The following is a 21,584-nucleotide window of genomic DNA, read 5'->3' as shown; positions in this document are numbered from 1 at the left end:
ACAGGAACTAAACTAACTCAATAAAGCAACAACTTTCTACTCATCGGGCGCCAATTTAAAATATAAACTATTTTAAGACAGGGAAAAGACTTTCAATTTTTATAAATACACGTCTTTCCAGCTAATACTCTTTATTTTCAACTAAAAAACTATAATACAACAAGAGGGATTTGCCATGAGGCACGGAGGAGCGCCGTGGCGGGAAAACTCCACCGTATCAGATTTCACAGATATTCTATTTACCATTTTAAAAAAAAAAAGTTGCACATGTACGCTCCCAAAGATTTTTTTAATTTTTTTAGTCAATAAGGCAAATACATTTTTTTTGTGATTAAAACTTTTATTTAATTTAATTCATTTTTTTTTATTGTAGAATCTCAAGCTATCACAATAAAGATGACTAGACAATCACTTTATGAAGTCTTGGAGCAAAGTTCCGAGGAAAAAATTGACGACAAATTCGTGTTTTTATTAGAACACCTTAAAAACATAACTAAATGCCCTGCAAATGAAGAAAGTGCACTAAAAACCATTTTTTCACCTTTTAAGTTCCAATTTAAACAAAAATGGGAAAACGCTAGCCGTATAAGAGAACGTTTTTTAAAAAATAACAAACAATGGCTCAATACCACCATAGCTCTACCAACTTGGGCGGTAGGAAAACCCGGCCGACCGTCAAAAGAATTTTGTGAATCGAGTTCACCAACGAGAAGGCGAAAAACAAGGGTTTTAAGGGAACATATACCTTGTGAGCAGTTGATGTATGCTGCTCAAATGAGTCAACGTGCTGCAGGGAACAGTGACGCGTCTAACGTTATAAAGGAAATTTTATTTACACCAACAAAAGCCAAACAATATAGAAAAAGTTACACAACTACTGAAGATATCATTAAAAAGCACACACCATCAGAAGCGTTGTCAATTTTTGTGGAAGCTGATATGACTAAAAAACAATATGAAATTATTCATGCAGCCAACAAGAATATTTATCCATGTTATTCACTTATAAAAAAAAGCCAAAGAGGAATGTTATCCACCAGAAGAATCGATAACAGTTACAGAAACTTGTTCAGAAACTAAATTACAAGATCTTCTGGATCACACGTCTAGGCAATTATGTTGTTATATGAATGAAATTATTGAAAATTTAAATGAAAAAGAAAGAAATAATTTAGAATTGATTTCGAAATGGGGTTGTAATGGCTCGCAACAACAAACGTTTAAACAAAAATTTCAAAACAGCGATGATAGCGACGCTAACATATTTCAAAGTTCTTTTGTGCCCCTACGGCTCATATGCCATATTGATAACCAAAAGAAGGTGCTTTGGCAAAACCCAGCACCATCATCTACAAGGTATTGCCGACCAATAAGAATCCGTTTTATTCGGGAGAGCAAAGACGTAACGAATAATAAAATCGAATACATAGAGAACCAAATAAAAGGCTTGAGAAAAAGTGAAATAATAAACGCTTTTGGTGGTAATTTGCAAATAAAGCATGTATTTCTTTTTACTATGATTGATGGAAAAGTTTGCAATGCTGCTACAAATACGACATCAACAATGAGATGCTATATATGTGGGCAAACTTCAAAAGATTTTAATGACTTGATTAAAAAAACGACAGAAAGCCGTAAAACACTGAAATTTGGGCCATCAATTCTGCATGCAAGAATCCTTGCTGCATATGTCGTATAATATACCAATAAAAAAATGGCAAGCAAGAACAGAAGAAGATAAAAAAATAGTAGCGGAAACAAAACAAAAAATTCAAAATGCCTTTAAAGATGAATTAGGGCTGTTGGTTGATATTCCTAAGGCTGGATTTGGGAACAGTAATGATGGGAATACACCAAGAAGATTTTTCGCCGATCCCTTAACCGCTTCCGCATCACAGGCGTTGATATAACTCTTATAAAAAAATGTAATGTCATTTTGGAAGCAATTTCGAGTGGGCATCAAATTAATGTAAAAAAATTTGAAAATTTTGCAAATGAGACGGCTAAACTTTATGTTGATTTATATGCATGGCACCCAATGACGCCAACTATGCATAAATTTTTAAGACATAGCACCGCAATAATTGAACAGGCTATACTGCCTATTGGCCAGCTATCAGAAGAAGCAGCCGAAGCCAGAAACAAACATTTCCATCTTTATCGACAGAATTATGCGAGGAAGTCTTCGCGAGAAAACTGTAATAGAGATATTTTAAACAGACTTCTGCTAACTTCGGATCCTTTGCTAAGCAGTATGAGAAAAAGGCCCCAGACAAAAAGAAAATCGTTCTCCAGTGAGACAATAGGACTCTTGATGCCGGAAACATTAGAAGACTCACAAGCAATGACAATTGACGACATATCAGATATTGATTCTGATTGAAAATGATTGCATTGACATGTACAAAAATATTTTATTTTATTTTGGATTAAATATAGGGCTATAATAATAAATTTAGATTGTTAATTTCAAACTGTTTGGTTGTCAAATCATTAGTCCCTTGTAGCGGATTAACCATAGGATTTAATCCTTTAACGAAAAATAATAATTAACAACAGGTATAACCTAAGGATTAAGTTCAGTGATTGAGAAACCCAGTATAGGTTTAGATGCATCTTTCAAGTGTGATTATCCTTTTTAGTATTATAAATTTAGTTATTTGTCATTACGTTAAATAGTTGTAAAGTTGTAGATATTTGTAAAGTATGTAAGATGTATAAAAATATGCATTTTTTGTTTTAATATATAAATTTTTTACATTTCATGTGTGACCAATCGTTTTTAATACAATATAATGACCCTAAACTTCTTTTTACTACATATTACATAGATAATAAACATAAAATAATTTTGTTCAACTTTTCAAGTGAAATACTCCACTGTGCGGCGTTAAAAACGAACATTTAGATAGAGTTTAAATTGCGTTAAATGTTTTTATCCCGCACGGAAGTTATAATAAAATTAAAAATCACAATATTTAATGTTACTTCATAGAATAAAACTGTTTACCACAAATTCTTATAAGTTTTAAGGTAATCAAAATTCATTGTTTTCCTTAATTACTTCACAATAAATAAGTACCAAATAGAAATACAGCATTTCAAAATAGAATAAGCTTGTTTTTATTCTTTTTAAAACTAATAAATATGTTTTTTATACGTTAAATGAAATTATTTTTTGTAAGCATTGAAATAAAGATGCAGATTTTATAATGGACTTAAAAGTTCAATTGATTTAAAAAAAAGAAAGTTATAAAATATTTTTGTGTAGACTCAACATAAAATAATAATTATAATTTATTGAAGCATTAGTATAACTGTTTTTTGTTTGTTTGTTTTTTTTTTTGTTTAGTTTTGTATGACAATAGTTTTTCGCATAGCCAATTTTGTTCACAATACATATTTCTAAATAATCATCTGTGTTTCATAATTGATTCAAAATCTAATGAATACTCATATTCAAGTAGTAAACTTAATTGATTTTCGTATTTTGTGTTGTTTTACTATATACTTTATTTGAATATCTATTTGCTCATTTTTGATTTCAGGTAAATCAAAGTTGCAAGGGGATTTTATTGCTACTAAATTTGTTTACCAACTTCCTCAAGTAAATGCCGAGATTAAGGAAAAAGTAGTTGAAATAAATCTGCAGTATTTTGAAAAAAAGAATAGAATTAAAATGTATTTAGAATTTGATTTAAAGTTTTACGCAACAGCTTTTAAGAAGATTTTTGATTCGCGCAGCTTGTTTTTTGATGATAATCGTTTCAAAAGATTTTGTATGTTGTTTATATATTTTTGCCGAATGATTAGGAATAACCAAAGCAACTTTAAATTCATATTTTATGACACAGGAGAGCTTAGCAGCTTGTTTTAAACTGTCATTGACCAACTGGTAAACTAAAATTAAAAAGGTACTTTTTTTTTCTTTCAAAAATAGTAAATCTTGATCAATATTGCGAACTAAAATTTTCTTTATTGAGACATTCATTTAACATTTACTTTCGCAGTTACAGCTGATCATTTTAAGGTGATCAACTTTAATCAACTTCAAAGTTAATGTCCCTCTCATAGTGGATGTCTGTTCGAAATATATATATACTTTTTTTTGATGTTGGAGATGGATTGTTTTAGGCAGAAGTCGTCGAAACTGTCTAAACCAGGCTAAAAACAGGTTTATTGGTTCAATCATGCTTTAATCCATCAAAATGAAAGAATTGTGTAAAGCTATACAAATTGATCTGAGCTATAACTTAGCTTCAATAGTAAATATAACTATCAAACCAAACGTTTGATCATTTTTATAATCAATTAAAAAATTTTGCCACCAAACTAAAATATTGTTAAAGCTTTCAAAATTTCACAACAAAAATTTTTAAAAAAATCTTAAACCACTTAAAAAAATTTTCATTTCTCAAAAATGTTTTATACCAAGTTTTCTATTATGTTCATACAGTATTCACCATTTTTTCAGCGTTATAACTTTAATGATATAAAAAAAAAAAAAAAAGTCAAAAAATCTACATTTGCTTAAAGAAGGTTTATCAAAAAGAATATTAGCTCCAACTCATTGACCAAAACAAATTTCTCCTTTTTAATGACCGTCCAAAGGCTCTCAGACTAGAACATTACTATTAGCTCCTTCAAATGATGAAGAAAAAAAATCTTTTTGTTTTCTCAGACGAAAAATTTTTCACTGCTAAACCAGTCGTATAGCGACAGCCGAATCGACCATTTAATTGCCAAGAAAAGGGCTGAAATAGTCACTGATATCATCAGGTTAGTGAAAAATTGAGGATCCTGTTTGTGTTATAGTTTTAGGAATAATTTCATAATAGAAAAAAGTCGCTGCCTTTCTTTATTAAAACATGCTTAAGTATAGACGTTAAACGTTATGAATTTTCCTGGATTATTCCCAATTTTCTTGACCCAAAAGAAGTTCTCTCTGTTTAAATGACCATCTCTAACTTGGCCCACAGTTATCACGGAAACCAATAGTGCCAACCTAGCTGACCCGAGAACGCCACCTATATGGGGTGATAGCTGACACATTCAGGTATCCTGTGATGCAAATTTTGAAATCAATTAATTACATCCGCGGAAGAAAATTCAGTTTTAATGCAAAAATTTTGTGCTTTTTGCCCCTTTTGAGAACTGCGGAAAATCTGCTATAAAATCAGAACCACTCAAGAAAAATCAATGAAAATTTTTCCACTTATAGACCATTGCCTTAACTATGTTCATGTAAAATTTCAGCCAGTTTCATGCTCTAGTTTAAGATTTATAGTCATTTAAAGTTCAAATTTTACCATTTTTTGGTACTTTCGCCACTTATCTTTTCCTTTTAGAACACTTAAAATGTGACAATACGAATGGTTTTGTAATATTTGAACTCCTCAGGGTAAGGGCAACAACTTTTGTAACAATGGTTTTTTTGATTGTCATTATCATTTTCGAACTATGAGGCAAAACGTTTTTCCTGCAAACCAAAGTCTATATATATAGGCCTTATAAGAGGCTCTAATATAAAAAGACCAATTTTAAATTTCAAGACAAGAAATGTAGTCAGAAACTTTAAAAATAAGCATTCTGTAAATAATTAGCTGAAGTTGGTGTAGATTTAATGATATTTTACTCCCCACCACCTTTTTCTCTTATTTTCATTTCAAAATAATGGAGAAGCTTTTTCTATTTAATGCTTGATGACATACCTAACTGCAGACAAAATAAATAAGCTACAGAATCTTCATGAGTTCTTTATTTACAAATAAAAACTGTTCAGAGACAAAAATAATGTCTGAAAAACCTTTTGAAACAATTTTCTCTCAAACTGTTTTCAGAGATGTTATCACATAACATAAATATGAATTTTGATTTCTTCCTCAAAGTTTATTTTTTTCAAAAATATTTTAGATAATTTCTGTCACATAACTACTATATTGTAGTTTCTAGCATGACATATATGAAGGACTCTAATGGCAATAGGTTTCATAAAAGGAAAGCAATTTACCTCTGAAAATTTCGTATAAATAGTGTTTGTTCACAACAGTGAAAAAAAATTTAACTCTGAAAACTTCTCATAAATAGTTTTTGTGAACAACTCTTTAAAGATGCTTACTATTCAGATCAATCAAGCAGTTCAACAATTTTTCCTTGTACTCCCGATGATTTTTGTCTCTCTTATATCTGGACCAATGCTGGTGAAAATCTTGATGCGCTGTTTCAGCTGATTGCTTACTATAGGGTCCCAAGGGGGATCCTTTGCGACTTATGAAATCCGTAATGTGGTGGAAGACCGTGTGAACTTTGGGAGTCACACTTGCACCAGGTATCATGAGATAGCTCCTCTTGAAGGCTTCAATTTTTTCATCAAAGTCCGGCTGAAGGATGAAACCAAAGCAAGCTTCCACAACCAGGTTGAAACATTTGAATGCTTCAATAATACTGAAGGTTTGATGAACTGAATTTGTCTCAACCAGTTGGTGCAGAACGTCCACATTTTTCAGAAGCTTTCTGCATTCATTGCCCTCAAACTGACCCCCATGATAAGGACTTGGTTGAATGTGGAGTGCAGCAGGCCACTTATCGGCGTCAGACCATGCAGTTTTGAGCATCTTGAACAAATAGTTCACAATGCCTAAGAGGAGATGCAACTCCATTGGCGGGATGATTTCTAGAATGAGAGAGGTGTCAGGTCCACTGATTATCGGTTTTCTGATGAGATTGCCGAATGATTTTGCATTGGCAACAACCCCACCTGATCGCTCAAAAGACTGCAGGTTTAATTTGATTGAACCGAGTGTTCGCAAGTTTCCGGTGTGGACAAGACTTTTTGAATCAATGTCACATGCATGCTTGAATGGGTTTGCAGACCACAAACAATATTTGCAACTTTCATGTCACAAGCCAAAAGGAGCTGAAGTCCACCTGCATTGATCATAGACCAGACTTTTTCAATATTGTCATGGGTTTCTGGAAGGTCCTCTGATACTGCAACAAGAATCTGTCTCTTGACCCCAGTGTCTTTGCCAGTCCTTTCAGTGAGAAGTTGTTTTTGTGCCAACAGGCTTGCTTCATTCCTTGCCGGAGTTTCAACAATGTTGAGACAAAACTTAAGGGATCCTTTCCCGCCGTCGATGCCTAGCTTGACAAAATAACCACCAGAAACCTTGCTGGCCTTAAGTACATGATTAACAAGACTTGGCAAATCTTTACAGTGTGCCACAACCTAAACTGTACCAGAATCTGCCTTTCCATCTTGAATTTTCAAGGCAGTGCAGGTGGAGATATCTTGCAATTCTCGGCCGGCTTTCTGAAAATTCATGTAAAAGTTTGGCTCCACCATCTTGGCATCAGATGTTTGATTCACAGTTCGGACAAGTTTCTTCAATCCGTTGTTTGATACCCCAGTATTTAACTGGACATTCACCAAAGCCTGAGTAGTCAACATTGGTGTGCTCAATGTAGGTTTGGCACCACTTGGACCTGAATTCATTAGAGCAATGGGCTTTATTTCTTTAATATTTTCAGTGTTGAAATTGTGCTCTAACCTCAGAAAAGTGAGAAAAATTCATACTGCAAGTTACCTAGACTCCTTTTAACGAGCTGAGTTTTAAACTAATAAACTATGCAAAAATTTAATAAAGTTAAAATATTTACCCGGTTTGATAGAGAGTGGAGGCCCTCCACCTGCTTTAGCAAGTTTGACTGTTCCTCTTAGGGGTGATTCCTTGTTGGCAATAACTTGAGAAGCTATCTGTTCTGCTGCCTTGGAGTCTTTTGCTGCCAAAGACTGCAGATTTTGTCGAAACTGCAACTGAGAACATTGATGTGGCAGTCCCTTTCCAAGTGGACTGAGGCACTCATGACATCTCACACTTGGCTCTTTCTCACCAGCATTTTGTTTTTCAAGAGGGTGTTTATCTTGCAGCTTTGAACGTGCAATCTGACAAAGAAGACAATCACACACTTGACTACGAGTTTCTGCTCTCAACCGTATTGAGCTGAAGTCAAAACAAGGAAGGAAGTGTGACTTCTTTTCCCTCCTCTTTCCGGCGCAAAGCAGTTCTGCAAGATTCGCAGAGTCCTTGCGGTACCCGGGAATCACAAACATCAAGATTGGTGCTGTACAACTCGCAAATATGTTGTGCCTGGAAAGCTGTGAGTGGCCTAGAACTTTTTTTGAGGCAGAGCAGGCACACACATTTACGGTTTTCTTCATGACTTTTGGCATGGGTTGGCATTGTCACAATTTCCTTTAACTGTAAAAAAGAAAAGACAAGAGAGTGCACACTAGAGAACTTTTTAATTTTGCCTTTTACTTACAGATTATCAAAAGGTTTAAATTAGATACAAGGCACCATACAAATCATAAAAAGAAATGAAAAACACAATCAAATGCAGCCTTTCATGTCACAGGCAATTTGTATGCATACTTTCTAATTTGTAATCTATTGAAAAAATCTATATTTAAAATTACCTTGATGAACCATCTCTTTGTATATTTCAAAAGTAAGCTTTCTCAAATCCAACAAACCAACATTTATTAAATAGAAAAAAGCTTTAACTAAAGAAAACTAAGTAATGGTCTATTTTAGGTTATTGGAACTTTTTAAAAATACTCAAAAAAAATACCGGACAGATAAAAGTTGAAGTATTGATGAACCCTGATGTTCTGTTGGTGAATCCTAATGAATCTCCATTGATAAATTTTGAAGATCCGCAATTGATGAATTCTAATGACTTACTGATGATGAGTTCTGATCTACATAAAGCAAATAGTTTCTTATCCTATAAGAAGAAAAAGGTTTTTGAACATCATGTACACAAAAAAAAATAAGTAAGGGATTTTGGCTACACAACATAGGCCATCAAAAAATCCATTTTTACCTTTTGCCTGTGATTGTTTGAATGCTTCAAACAAAATCCTTTAAAAATGGTCTTTAAGACTTTAGTAGGGAGAAATGTTTAATGCAATACTGCTTAATTCTAATTACTCCCTGATTTGAATTAAAGGAGTCTCTTTTCTACAAAGGGAAAATTTTGTTTTTGGTAGCCTTTCAAATATAAGTATATTAAATAGGAAAAAAAATACTTACTGTGAATTAAAGAATGTTATGAATGCTTTTCTTCTTTTCAAAAGAAAATTCTTCTTTGGAGCACTTATTACACATAAAAAAACGTTTGCACTATGCAAGAAAAGGTTTTAAAATTATATTTCAAAACAAATACATGCTAATCCCTAACTATTTAAGGTGGTAGCAATAATCCGTTTTTGTACTATTTTTTAAAAACACGTTCAAAGCAAAAATATATACAAAAACTTAAATTTTTAGATAATTGTTTAAGTTATACTCCTCTTTAAAAGTTTCTGACTACATTTCTTGTCTTGAAATTTAAAATTGGTCTTTTTATATCAGAGCCTCTTATAAGGCCTATATATATAGACTTTGGTTTGCAGGAAAAACGTTTTGCCTCATAGTTCGAAAATGATAATGACAATCAAAAAAACCATTTTTAGAAAAGTTGTTGCCCTTACCCTGAGGAGTTCAAATATTACAAAACCATTAGTATTGTCACATTTTAAGTGTTCTAAAAGGAAAAGATAAGTGGCGAAAGTACCAAAAAATGGTAAAATTTGAACTTTAAATGACTATAAATCTTAAACTAGAGCATGAAACTGGCTGAAATTTTACATGAACATAGTTAAGGCAATGGTCTATAAGTGGAAAAATTTTCATTGATTTTTCTTGAGTGGTTCTGATTTTATAGCAGATTTTCCGCAGTTCTCAAAAGGGGCAAAAAGCACAAAATTTTTGCATTAAAACTGAATTTTCTTCCGCGGATGTAATTAATTGATTTCAAAATTTGCATCACAGGATACCTGAATGTGTTAGCTATCACCCCATATAGGTGGCGTTCTCGGGTCAGCTAGGTTGGCACTATTGGTTTCCGTGATAACTGTGGGCAAGTGAGAAATCGCCACACAAACAAAGAAATTTTTTCACTTTTCACAATCAATCTTTAGTTGAATATTGCTAATCTTTTAAATTGATATACATAAGCCGCTCCTACATGTTTTTTTTTCACCATAAAATGTTAATGTTGGAAAAATTGATTTAAACACAGTTATGGTTTAAGAAGTTTGAGTCTTTGGAAATTTAGTTATATTCAACTAAGGATGAAGGAAAATTTTTAAAAGTTGAAAGATATAGAATAAGAAAATTAAATAATAAACCATTAAGCTATTTCTTTTGCTCTTATTTTATGAAGCGTTTTAAAAGTAACAACATACTGCTTTAACTCTTTTCACTGGTATTTTAAAAGTTCTTAGTATTGCAACGCCATCAAGTTTTGAACCATTAGAACCCAAATCTCATTTATTAGATCTAATAACAGTTACAAAAAATTACATTTTCTTTTGAATATCTTATTCACTGAGTTCCCACATAGACGCCATCCACTTTGATAAATCTGCTAGTTATAAATCTAGATTCAATGTAACAATGAGCAAGCATTATTACATTGAATCTAGATTTATAACTAGCAGATTTATCAAAACGTTATTGATTCTTATTGGAACAAGGTTTATCCCTTTTAAAAGCGCGCATTATATAGTTATATGGCCATCTGTTTACAATACTTTCATGTAAATGGAAGATAGTTAAGTTTTGTAGAATGATTTATTGTTTGAAGTTACTGTAATTTATTTGACGCTTTCAACCTTAGTTTTGAAATGTTTAAAATGTTCACACAATTTTTTAAAAATATATTCTTTCTGCTTTTCCGTTCAATTTATTATACAGTACAAACGCTATTGAATAGTCGGTTAGGTCATTAGATATTCGAGAATTATTTTCAAAAACATTTCAAAAGTTAGGAACATTTATTCAGAAGAATATGTTATATTTTACAAGTACTAAATAAAATTAAATAAATAAAATTCTTAACAACAATATCAAGAAAAAGTAATAAACTCCATGACACCATCATAACGTAATTTTTTTTAAGAGGAGTCATCTCCTGTTTTTATGTATTTTTTTCAATAAGAGATTGATTTTAAATGAGATTTTCTTTTATTAGAAATTTTGTTAAACCCATTTCAGTAAAGTTATGTCTTTTACACTAGTTGTTAGTGTCCTCGTACACTAACAACTAGTGTAAAAGAGCTGATTTTTTGTCAAGTTATATCTTGCATATATGTAAAGAGTTTTTGATACCTTTTTAAAAATCCATACACCTAAAGTGAAAAAAAAAAGTTCTCAACGGGACTCAAAGTGCGATCATTAATGCTATAAACTTTAAATGTGTTTTTCTTCTTTAACGGTAGAGATAAGATTTAAACTTTTAAATCTGGTTATAAAAGCTATGGGTCTTTTGGTCATTTTTTCAGTCCTCAAAATTGAGGTACGGACAGATTTTCAATAGGTAGGTAAATATTCACTTTTTATCTGCAATATATTTTTATAAAAAAGTTAATCCACTGTGGTGTGTAATTAAGCAAGCAATAAGTAATGGAACTTTATTTAAACAATTTTTAAAAATATTCAAATGTTTTCCTTTGGTGTTTTTAAAAAAAATTTACTATAATAATTTTTCTTGTGAATAAACTTAGTATATATATATATATATATATATATATATATATATATATATATATATATATACCACCATGTTTTACTATTGGAACCAGACATTGAATATTTTTTCTTCGGCAGATATTCTAACGCAGTAATCGCGCTTGGATTTCAAAGGGTGAAGAAGCTCCGAAACGTATCAAAAGATCACCATTTGATACAAAAAGTATGGCAATTTGCGCTATCTCATTTGATGGCAAGGCCTATGTTGAGGTACTTCCAAATGGACAAACGGTCAATTCAGAAGTGTACATGCTTTTCCTATCAAATATGCATTCTAATTTTGTAAACAAAGGCATGAAAAGAGTTAGTTGATCTTCCTGAAAATCAAATCCCATCATATGAAGACGTTATTAAGGCGTTCTCTTATAATCAGAAAACAGTATTAGAAATTAGCTTGCAAGAAAGATATTCAATTTTAGCAGACAGAGTGAAATGTGTTTATTCAAAAGCAAGTATTCCCACAATAGAAGTGAATAGCACAATCATTAGGATTAGAAGACTTATGGATAAAGTACATACAGTTGAAAAATATTCAGATGCAAAAAAAACATCAGACACGTTCACTGAGAAGTTGAATTCTTTTAAGCAGTTATTTGACATTTGTACCTGCAAATGCTTTGATTCGGGCATTAGAGATAGGAACTTATACAACTGCCCACTGCCAAATAAAATTCCATTGATATCAGTGCAGAACAGAAACAAGTACAAGGAATTATGTAAAGCAGTTGATCGATGCAAAATTAGCAACAGAGATACACGTCTTATTGTTAATGCTGTTTTAAAAGACCTCAGTATGTTGTCTTCAGCAACAATTCTTGATCCTTCAAAGCTAAGTCGACAAAGGAATTTCTGGAGAGATACTCTGGTTGAAGAGCATATGCAGAGCAATAAGGAATTGTGTTGTATAGGCTTTGATGGAAAACATGACGTTACATTAGCTGAAAGTTTTGGTTGTAGAAGAAGTAAAAAAGAAGAACACTATAGTATTGTCTCGTATCCAGGAAACATATACATCGATCATGTAGTTCCTGAAAGTAGTAAAGCTGCTGATATAACAAAGGAGTTAATGTCAGTTATTATAGAAACAAATTCCGTAGAAAGCATTCAAGGTGTTGTGTGTGATGGCACAAATAATAATACAGGTAAAAGCAACGGAATCATAAGAAAATTGGTGGAGAACTTAGGTAGACCATTACAGTGGTTGGTATGCCTTCTACACTGTAACGAGCAGCCATTTAGAAGGTTTTTGGCAGGCGTGGTTTTTGCTCGAACTACAGGACCTTCTACATCGACAAGTACAATTAGCTCAGCTCTAGAATATGATCCGAATGAATTGCCTGTCGATAATTATTTGCCAATTACTGGTAAGGTGACTGATTGTGATAAAGCTGTCCAGAAGGATCTTAGCACAGACCAACTGTACTTTTTGAAAGCATGTCTAGCAGTGCAGCGTGGACGTCAGGCTTCTTTAGATATTGATTTGCTTGAGAAGAGTTTACCTGGAAATATAAGTCATGCTCGGTGGTTGACGAAAGCCAACAGGATTTTGCGTCTCTACATGTCTAGAGAGGAGGCATCTGAACCTCTCAGAAGAGTAACGCATTTCATTTTGAACTTTTACGGACCCTCTTGGTTCAAAAGCAAATCAAATTTTTCTTGCCAAAATGATGCTAACAACTTCTTTTACTTAGTTTAGTTGTTTCAGGAACTTGATACATAAGATCAGGCTGTGGTTTGTCCTGTTCTCGAAAATAACTGCTACTTTGCAAATGCTGAAAACATTCTGTTAGCTGCAGTTAGTGATAGTGATATGGAAATTCGTCGTTTTTCAGTAGAACAAATAATAAGAGCAAGAGAGAAGCAGACTAATAGTAACATACCGGTTCGTGTCTTTGATAAGAAGGATATAACATTAAATCTGGCTGCGACATCGTTCATTAACATGATTGACTGGGACCAGAGTAATGTTACGTCTCCTCCGATGCTATCACACCTTTCAAATGATCAACTTACTTACACACATCCAATACTACTGCCCAATGTTCCATGTCATTCACAGGCAGTAGAGAGAACAATTAAAGACATTAGCGCTACGAGCTGTAAAGTTTATGGGAGAAAGTCCCGTCATGGCATGGTGTTACAGAGTAAGAAATCCAGATTAGAGATACCAAAAATAGACAGCAAGAAAGATTTTATTAACAGTTAGGTTAAACAACTTTGTACTGTGGCTGTTTAACATTGATTTGTTACAGTTTACATTCTTTTTAATTTGTAATACATTACAATACATTACACTAATATTGGGTATTTATGTAGTCTTTCTAGTCAGAGTTGGGACCTGTAGACACTGTCCATTAAATAAAAAGTGAGGTTTTTTCAAACGAGTACATCAAAAAGCAACATTTTAGACATGTACAGGATCTCCAATTTAATATTTTTTACATTTCGACTCACCTTAATATATATATATATATATATATATATATATATATATATATATATATATATATATATATATATATATATATATATATATATATATATATAAATCAGCCCTGTCTTTCCTCTTATCTAGAGGAAGCCTGTCCTAAGGACAGCTTGATCAGAAAATTGAAAACTTGATTACAAGTTTAAAACTAAATGTACGTAAGTTTAAAGAGATAGTAAAATGCCCCTGAGTTGACCATAGCTGCCGAAGGACATTAGTGTTTCCTTCTAATCACATTCTATCCAAATTGAAAAGGTTTTGTTACCTTTCAGATTAGCAAATTTCTATAGCAGTAATTGTTGCCATAATTAACTTTCTTGGCATATTGGATAAAATTATTAAGCATTAAGTCGAAACTAAATACAAAGTTCTTGAGTATAACTGCTTTATTACACTATTTACATAATTAAAATAATATGAGTGTGATGGAAGCTGACAACTGCATTTATACGCAGATGCTTAAAAACTTTGATGCTGCTGATAAGTTTTTGCTTGTTTTTTCATTTACTACATCGATATTGATTGATGGCCAAATTCCACGACCATTACTCGCACCTTATTGCAGACCAGTTAAGTATATTTTTAAATGAAATCGCCATAATAGAAACTGATCAAACCTTGAAAAAGTATACACACATATTCAAATTCCTTTTAGAGTCGGCTAATTTCAAGTTCTTGTTAAACATGACCTAAAACTACCAATGACAATGAAAATGAATACAATTTTATGACTAATATTCGTATATCATCAACAAAAAGCATCATGCGGTGTAACTTACAAAATGATAAAAGGGAAAGTAATAGTTTAAGTTGATTAAGAATAACAATTCGGTTTTGGACTGTCTACTTTTCCAGTATAGATTGATCTTATTAAGTGTTTGCTGCACATTAAGGTGGTGAGAAAAGTACAGGAAAACTTTTTTTGCGAAAATTAGTCTTGAAATAGTAATAGAAAGTTGTTGCTAGGTTAATAACTGCATCTGATGGAATACTGCTTCATATCTGTGAAATTACCCACACTTAGCAAAAAATCTTTTGAAAGGAAAGTTTAATAATCTCGAGAAAAAACTATAAAAAGCATTTTTAATTTAGGTCACCACATACTTGATTGCATTAAACAATTCGTTCATTTTCTTAAAGTTTTATGTTAACAAAACTAAATGACCAATAGGGTGGTGTAAAGAGTGTAGGAGAAAACGTTTTTGCAAAAACAAGTTTCATAATGGTCATAAAAAGTTGTAGCTAGCTGATTTGAACTTGAAAATAATAAAATTTGAGCTACTTGTATCAGTTATTGAAGTGTCCCAAATAATTTAAAGAGTGATATATTATGTTAGTAAATAAACAGCGATTTACATCATAAAAGTATTTTGCACCATTCGGGACCACAAATACTACAGTGATTTCTGCTAGACCAAATTGATAATAACCAAATCATAAGCAGTGATGTGGTTAGAGTGACTGTTAGGTACAAAAACTTATTGTCGTTTTTTCTGTCAATTTTATCGGCAAATAAACACAATGATAGTCTTTCTTTTTGTTTTTCTAATGTAACCCTGTCATTGACGAATCCATTTCAAGCTCTCACACCACACACTGACTGTGACGCTTCTGGGACAAGTTTCATATGCCTCTCCACAGCCAGAGTGTGACATAGTACGTTGATAAGTGGTAACAAAGCATCATTGGTTTCAAATACTCAGCTTGGTATTTCATTTGTCGGAATCTGTGACAATATGTGGTTCGGTTACATTATCAATCCAGCTGACGAGTTCAGTATAACCTGCTGCTACAAAGTAAATGACAAAATTTCTAACATCAGTTCTCTACCGCTGACTAGAGTTTAGGATTCAACGAAGTGCAAGTTGTCTTACTTGATCTCACTTTTCAAATGCCAAAGTAAGCATTCCTTTAAACTACAGGATCAATGACTACCAAGACTTCCTGTGGCAGGACACGAGATAGGTTAATAGCAAGCAAAATATGCTAAGCACCATCTTTGCAACTGGGAGTGTTTTTGATAGCAAACCACAGAGGAGCATACAATTATTTTATGAATTTGGCCAACAGCTGCAAACTTTGCTGAAGCTTTTTTGTGGAAATATAAGGATGAAAAACTCGATTTGCTGTTTTCAGCTAACGTGAGTGTGCTATCTTGCCTGGATTAGTCTAGCTGGACTTTAAGAGCAATTTCCATTGTTTACACTGCAACAAATCTCATACAAATACATTCGGTCGTTACTTAAGTTCTGGATCATTACTTCGGGAAGTTCACAGCTAATGGCTTCAAACTTGCCGACGGCTGAAGCACAAAGAACTGACGCTATTGGTCCTGATAACTGCTTTGGTCCAGATGTTCCACCATCGAGATTTTTCATGAGGTAGCGCAACGGTAGTTCAATTGAATGAAGGTGGCAGGGCAGCCACTGTCAAGGTTTACCGAGTTTTATCTCTATGAGTATTATAATTCCACCAGAAGCACCAGTATTTTTGGCAGTACTATCACAGCCCACTACTAATAATTTGTTAATATTCATGCTGTTCTGAACATACCACTTGCAAATGCAATCTGTTATGCTTCGTGCTAATGATAATTGAGGTGTCAGATGTGTAGAAAATTTCCAACTAGGTTCAAAAGTTAGAGTTATGTGCTCTTTATTTTACAGTTTTTGGTACCATCGTGTTCCTCAAGTTTCAAAGTGATATCCTTTCGTCCATCAAAGTACATGGATTATATTGAATCATCTACTTTCAAAAGACAGTCTCTGGTAAACTTACGCTCCCGCCGCAATTTATGGCGATTAATTACGTGTATAAGCTCAGTTTGCGAAGCAACACCAAAATCCTCAAGTACAGCATCAGCTAAAGTTGCTCCAGGTCTATCTAATACACCAAACCGATTACACATTTTTGCCAATTTTGGCAATCTTTTTCTCATTTGTCTGGTCTAGTTGATGAAGTTGGTGTCAGCACATTGTTTTCTTCACCAACTTTATTTGATTCTTTATTTGTTTCAACATTGTCAATATCTGATGACAATTTTTTCTCTAAATCTTCTAAATCATATTGCCAATCACACAGGTCAAAACTTTTCTTTTACTTAGCTGAGGTAACTTTATCTACTTGGCTAATAAACATCAGTGTAGTGGTTCGCTGATCCTACGCAGAGTTCTGCTCATCAAATGGCACTTAATGCTCCTTTGCATACTTAAAGTTTCCATAGGAACACTTGCATACAGCAATATCGAACAACTTATATTTGTTTTGTCTGCATATGCCTGAAGCTTTAACATATATCTCTTATCAGTCTTGCTTCCTTTGTAAGGTTTCATCAGCTTTTTAAATTCGTCGTGAGAACATCTTATTAGCTTCAGAATTCTAGAATGTGAAACAACGGGAATTGAGGCTCTTTTCCACACAACCTGGATATCAGATGCAACAATTTCAAATAGTATGTTTACCAATATTCCCTTTTACTTCACATAAAGCTCGATTGCACAATCATCTTACCTGAAAAAAATCACTAACTAAAACAAATATTGATTTACTTAATACGCATTTGGTGACACTCTATTTTGAAATCAATTTAGATAGGAAATTGCAAAGTAAAGAACTGGAAAAGTATTATTAGATGTTTTGAAATAAATAAGGCTGGAAGTAAACTTTCTTTGTGACAATAAAGAATATTAATGATTTGATTCGTTAGGTAGTTAATGTTTTAACAATTCGTCCGATAATTTTTTTTAAGTAAATAATCTTAGCTAAATTTGCATAATTCCTTAATTTGTAGTTGGTCTTTAAATATATTTAAAATTTTACCCTGTCAGGGAAATTTTTAAAACACAAGAAATGTGTTAAACAGAGTATTTATTTATTCGATTCTTATTATATCAACAAAGTAATATTAAAAACATTCATAAGAACTGATTTGAAAATCAAAAAATCTGTTTTTTGACCAAGATTGTTGTAGGAAATTTATTCCGCTAAGGAAAAAATTTCTTTTGGCTTAATTTTGTCAGTAAAGCATTTATGTAAAGAAAGAATCATAAACATAAATGAAATAATGTAACAGAGTTTAAGCTAATGTCTGAGATTAATTGTATTTAACAAAATGTAACTTGTGCATTAGTTTGAAAGATACAAGACTATCATAAAATCATCTCTCTTTAGGCACCTTAACTTAAGCTGTTAAATTTTTTACAGCAATATTGAACTTTAAAACTAGAATATATGTAATTTTTTATTAAAATAAGTATTGTTTATTAGAAAAATATTTCTCTTTGTTAAGCAATACTTGTTTTGTAGCAATACCTTTAATGCAGTTTTCAAATAAAATAATTTTTCAAAAATGATCTTTAGAATAATGGATAAAAAGATGATTATTTGGTTGGTGATTTTCAAAGTGTGGTGTTTGATCTTGATGGTATATGTTAGTTTACTTTTTTCTAAAAGTTTACCTAAACTTAAAGATTCTGTTCTGTATGCAATCTTCTTGTCAATCCATGAAAAAGAGCTTTTTAAAATCTCTATTAATACAAAAAACCAAACAAACTTACAAACTCATGCAAATTTTAATGCGTCATGTAGAGGAACAGATATAAATAAAGTGGTTTACAATATATCATTAGTTCCACCCGACTCAAATTGTTTTATATTCATAACTGCTGTAGATCGTTGCAACACATATATCCAAAGTGGAGGAGACTTTTGGTGGGTTAGAGTTCTGGGTCCAGCATCATTTGTCGTTCTGTTAATAGACACAGAAAAAGGAATTTATTACAGAATATTTAACTTACCACTTGAAGGGAGCTACAGGATCAGTTTTATGCTAGAGTTTAACAATTATGATGCGATGAAGGATCCTCCCAACGATTGGTTTATCAAAGGTGCCTACTTAATATTTTCTCAAAAAGAAAAAGAAACAGCACAATTATCTTAATCTTAAAGTTTTTCTTTTTTTTGTTATTGATTTTTAAATTTGTATTCGCAAACAGCAACCAGTTTCTTTAAATAAATAAAAGTTCAGTTGTGAATAGATTTCTAGTTTTGTTTATTACAATTAGGTATAAATAATTAAATTAAATTAACTATTTACTGTAGGTGATTACCAAGCAAGATGGCAAAGTGAAGAGCATTTTGGTAAACAAACTGATAGAGTATTTTTATCTAAATTATTTACATTTGAGGTGAAATCAAACACCTCTTTAAAAAGCATTTATCCACAACCAATCAAAGTTAATCAAGCGTGGGAATCTCATAAGTGTTGCGTTATAAACGAAGCTTATGGATATTGGGCAAATGGTCAATATGTCACATCACTATGCTGCTGAAACTAAAAAAATACTAACAGAACTTTCTAAAACTTTCAGCATAAAGTTAGCACAAAGAGTACTATGGGTATTTGGTGATTCTTTACAATGGTATTTATTTATGCAATTGAAAAAAACACAGCTTTGCTTAACGATGTATGAATGCAAAAACACACATACTTGGATCTATCCTTTAACAAACGATAGTAAAAACCATGCCTTTGATAACCAAGATTTTAGCGAAAAACAATTTTTAAATGACATCAAGAATATTCTTTTATCCGATGAAATGAGAAATAACAACAGCGTGCTGCTTATTAATTTTGGGTTACATGTAATGCGAACAATTAGTATGAATCAGGCGAAGGTACTTATGGATAATTTTGTTGCGATGGTTTTTACATTAAGAAAAGACAACATTCAAAACGGTTTTGCAAAAATAATTTGGAAGACAACTACTCCGGTGTATTTAAACATAAAGTATATTTATGGAAAACGGTTTATTACAAACCAAGTACGTTAATTTATTTTTTTAATTCTATAAGATTTATTATAAAAGTAAGATGAATCTTATTTTCTTGTTTTAGAAAGTTGCGAAGAATTAATAAAAATTCAGTAAATTATTTTACAGAGAATTATTGAGTGGAACGCATATTGCTTAAAAAAACTATGTCAGGAAAGTATTCCTGTCTTAGATGTTTATTGGATGTCTGCATCATATCCAGATGGTCCTTGGGACGGTGTTCATTATGTTCCCAATGTGTTTGAAAGCGCTGTCGCTTGCCTACACAAAGTTCTTCCAAACTAATATGAAAATATATTCGGATAAATCTTTTTTCTACATTTATTAGGGTTTTCTACAAAATTGACCTTAGTTATATGTAAATCTATCATGATAAATATTCTTTCGTTTTTGGTTATTTAAAAGTGTAGTTAATTGTTGCCAGTTTGTTTTTCAACTGATTTAATGTTTTCAGTATATCCTTTTTTTTTATTAGAACTATTATAACTATTTTTACATTTGCAATACGAGATCTCTTTATTGAGGAAACTAGTCTTCGTTACGAGAAATTAATTTTAAATAACTCCCAATTCTCTTTTGGTAATGTTTTGCTTCAGCAAACTAAACTAATTTTTCACTGATTGATTAAAGTTGTTTAAAAGTCACCAATTATTTTCTAGTTAAGATGATCGTACGCACTTTAAACTTAAGGCTTCGTGATTGCGTTTTTGTTAATCTAATGTCTTTTAACAAAATTTTTACTCTTTGATGTAAATACAATTTACACAAATTACAAATACAATTTTAGATAAAACTTATATAAATTACAAATACAAATTCAAAAACACAAATTACAAATACAATTTTAAATACAATATGTCTCCAGCTTAAGATTTAGTGACAACTTTGACAATTTTGCAACTTTGAATGAGAGTAGGTTGGATTGTGATGAAAAGCTTTGATATATTTTTCCGATTATACAATTTTTTACTCATTTTGGACTGATACACTTACAGTGTATCAGTCCAAGTAGAGCATGCGATAAGTAGAGCATGCGATCGATAGATTCGGAACGATAAAAAGTTAAAAAAAAAAGAAAAGAAAATAATAAATGGAAAAACTTCAATATTTATTTTAATCTGAGGAACTTAAAGACAATAAAAAAAATTTTTATTTTAAGATTTTTCATTATTTCGAATAAATAAGAGAAAGCTAACGCCATTTGACGACATCATAATTTGCGCAATGTCTTTTGGCAACTTTTTACCCTATTTATGTCTGCTCTTTAATCAAATCTTTAGCTATATTTTTTGTTTTGCTCTTCTAACACAAACATCTTTTACCGATTCCCCTAAACTTTTCAATTTGACGGAACTGTGGGCAGTGTGGTGGGTTTAAGCCTTTTGGCATGAGTTTGATTTCTCTTGAATTGCACCGCTCTATGGTCTTTTTAGAATAATGACAAGAAGCAAGGTCAGGCCAGAGCCAATAGGGAACATTATGACTTTAACAAAATGGCAAAGTCATGCTTGCAAGCATTCCTTGATGCAAACATTCGAGTTTAAATTTGCTGATGTGACGAAAGGTCGAGATTTCAAACCGCAGCTACATATTGCTAGCCACAAGAGAATTTTCTTACTAAATTT

The 21,584-nt window shown here is 32.0% G+C and overlaps 2 protein-coding genes across 3 annotated transcripts in view; both read left to right on the top strand.

The window, feature by feature from the left end:
* LOC149876957 (uncharacterized) overlaps positions 1 to 21,584 on the top strand; it is a 179,264-nt gene that overhangs the window by 104,644 nt on the left and 53,036 nt on the right. The gene's annotated exons all lie outside the window — the stretch shown is intronic.
* LOC149876961 (uncharacterized) lies at positions 3,735 to 20,421 on the top strand. Its single transcript, XM_090074813.1, has 5 exons — positions 3,735 to 3,914; positions 18,487 to 19,013; positions 19,228 to 19,283; positions 19,408 to 19,950; positions 20,068 to 20,421. Exons 2-5 carry the CDS (start codon positions 18,491 to 18,493, stop codon positions 20,242 to 20,244), a joined length of 1,299 nt encoding a protein of 432 aa, XP_089930939.1. The 5' UTR covers positions 3,735 to 3,914; positions 18,487 to 18,490; the 3' UTR covers positions 20,245 to 20,421.

Source organism: Hydra viridissima, unplaced genomic scaffold, assembly GCF_058129835.1.
Source record: "Hydra viridissima isolate aposymbiotic clone 2 unplaced genomic scaffold, HvirCarnegie_v1 scaffold_17, whole genome shotgun sequence".
NCBI classification, from domain to species: domain Eukaryota; kingdom Metazoa; phylum Cnidaria; class Hydrozoa; order Anthoathecata; family Hydridae; genus Hydra; species Hydra viridissima.
This window is presented reverse-complemented; position numbering and strand designations above follow the sequence as displayed.

What these genes read in the sequence shown, in the direction of transcription:
- LOC149876961 (XM_090074813.1), top strand. Translation starts at nt 18,491, where the DNA reads ATGGATAAAAAGATGATTATTTGGTTGGTGATTTTCAAAGTGTGGTGT. An exon ending in CAACGATTGGTTTATCAAAG is followed by an intron (nt 19,014 to 19,227) that starts GTGCCTACTTAA and finishes TATTTACTGTAG; the next exon opens with GTGATTACCAAGCAAGATGG. An exon ending in TTGGTAAACAAACTGATAGA is followed by an intron (nt 19,284 to 19,407) that starts GTATTTTTATCT and finishes TTATAAACGAAG; the next exon opens with CTTATGGATATTGGGCAAAT.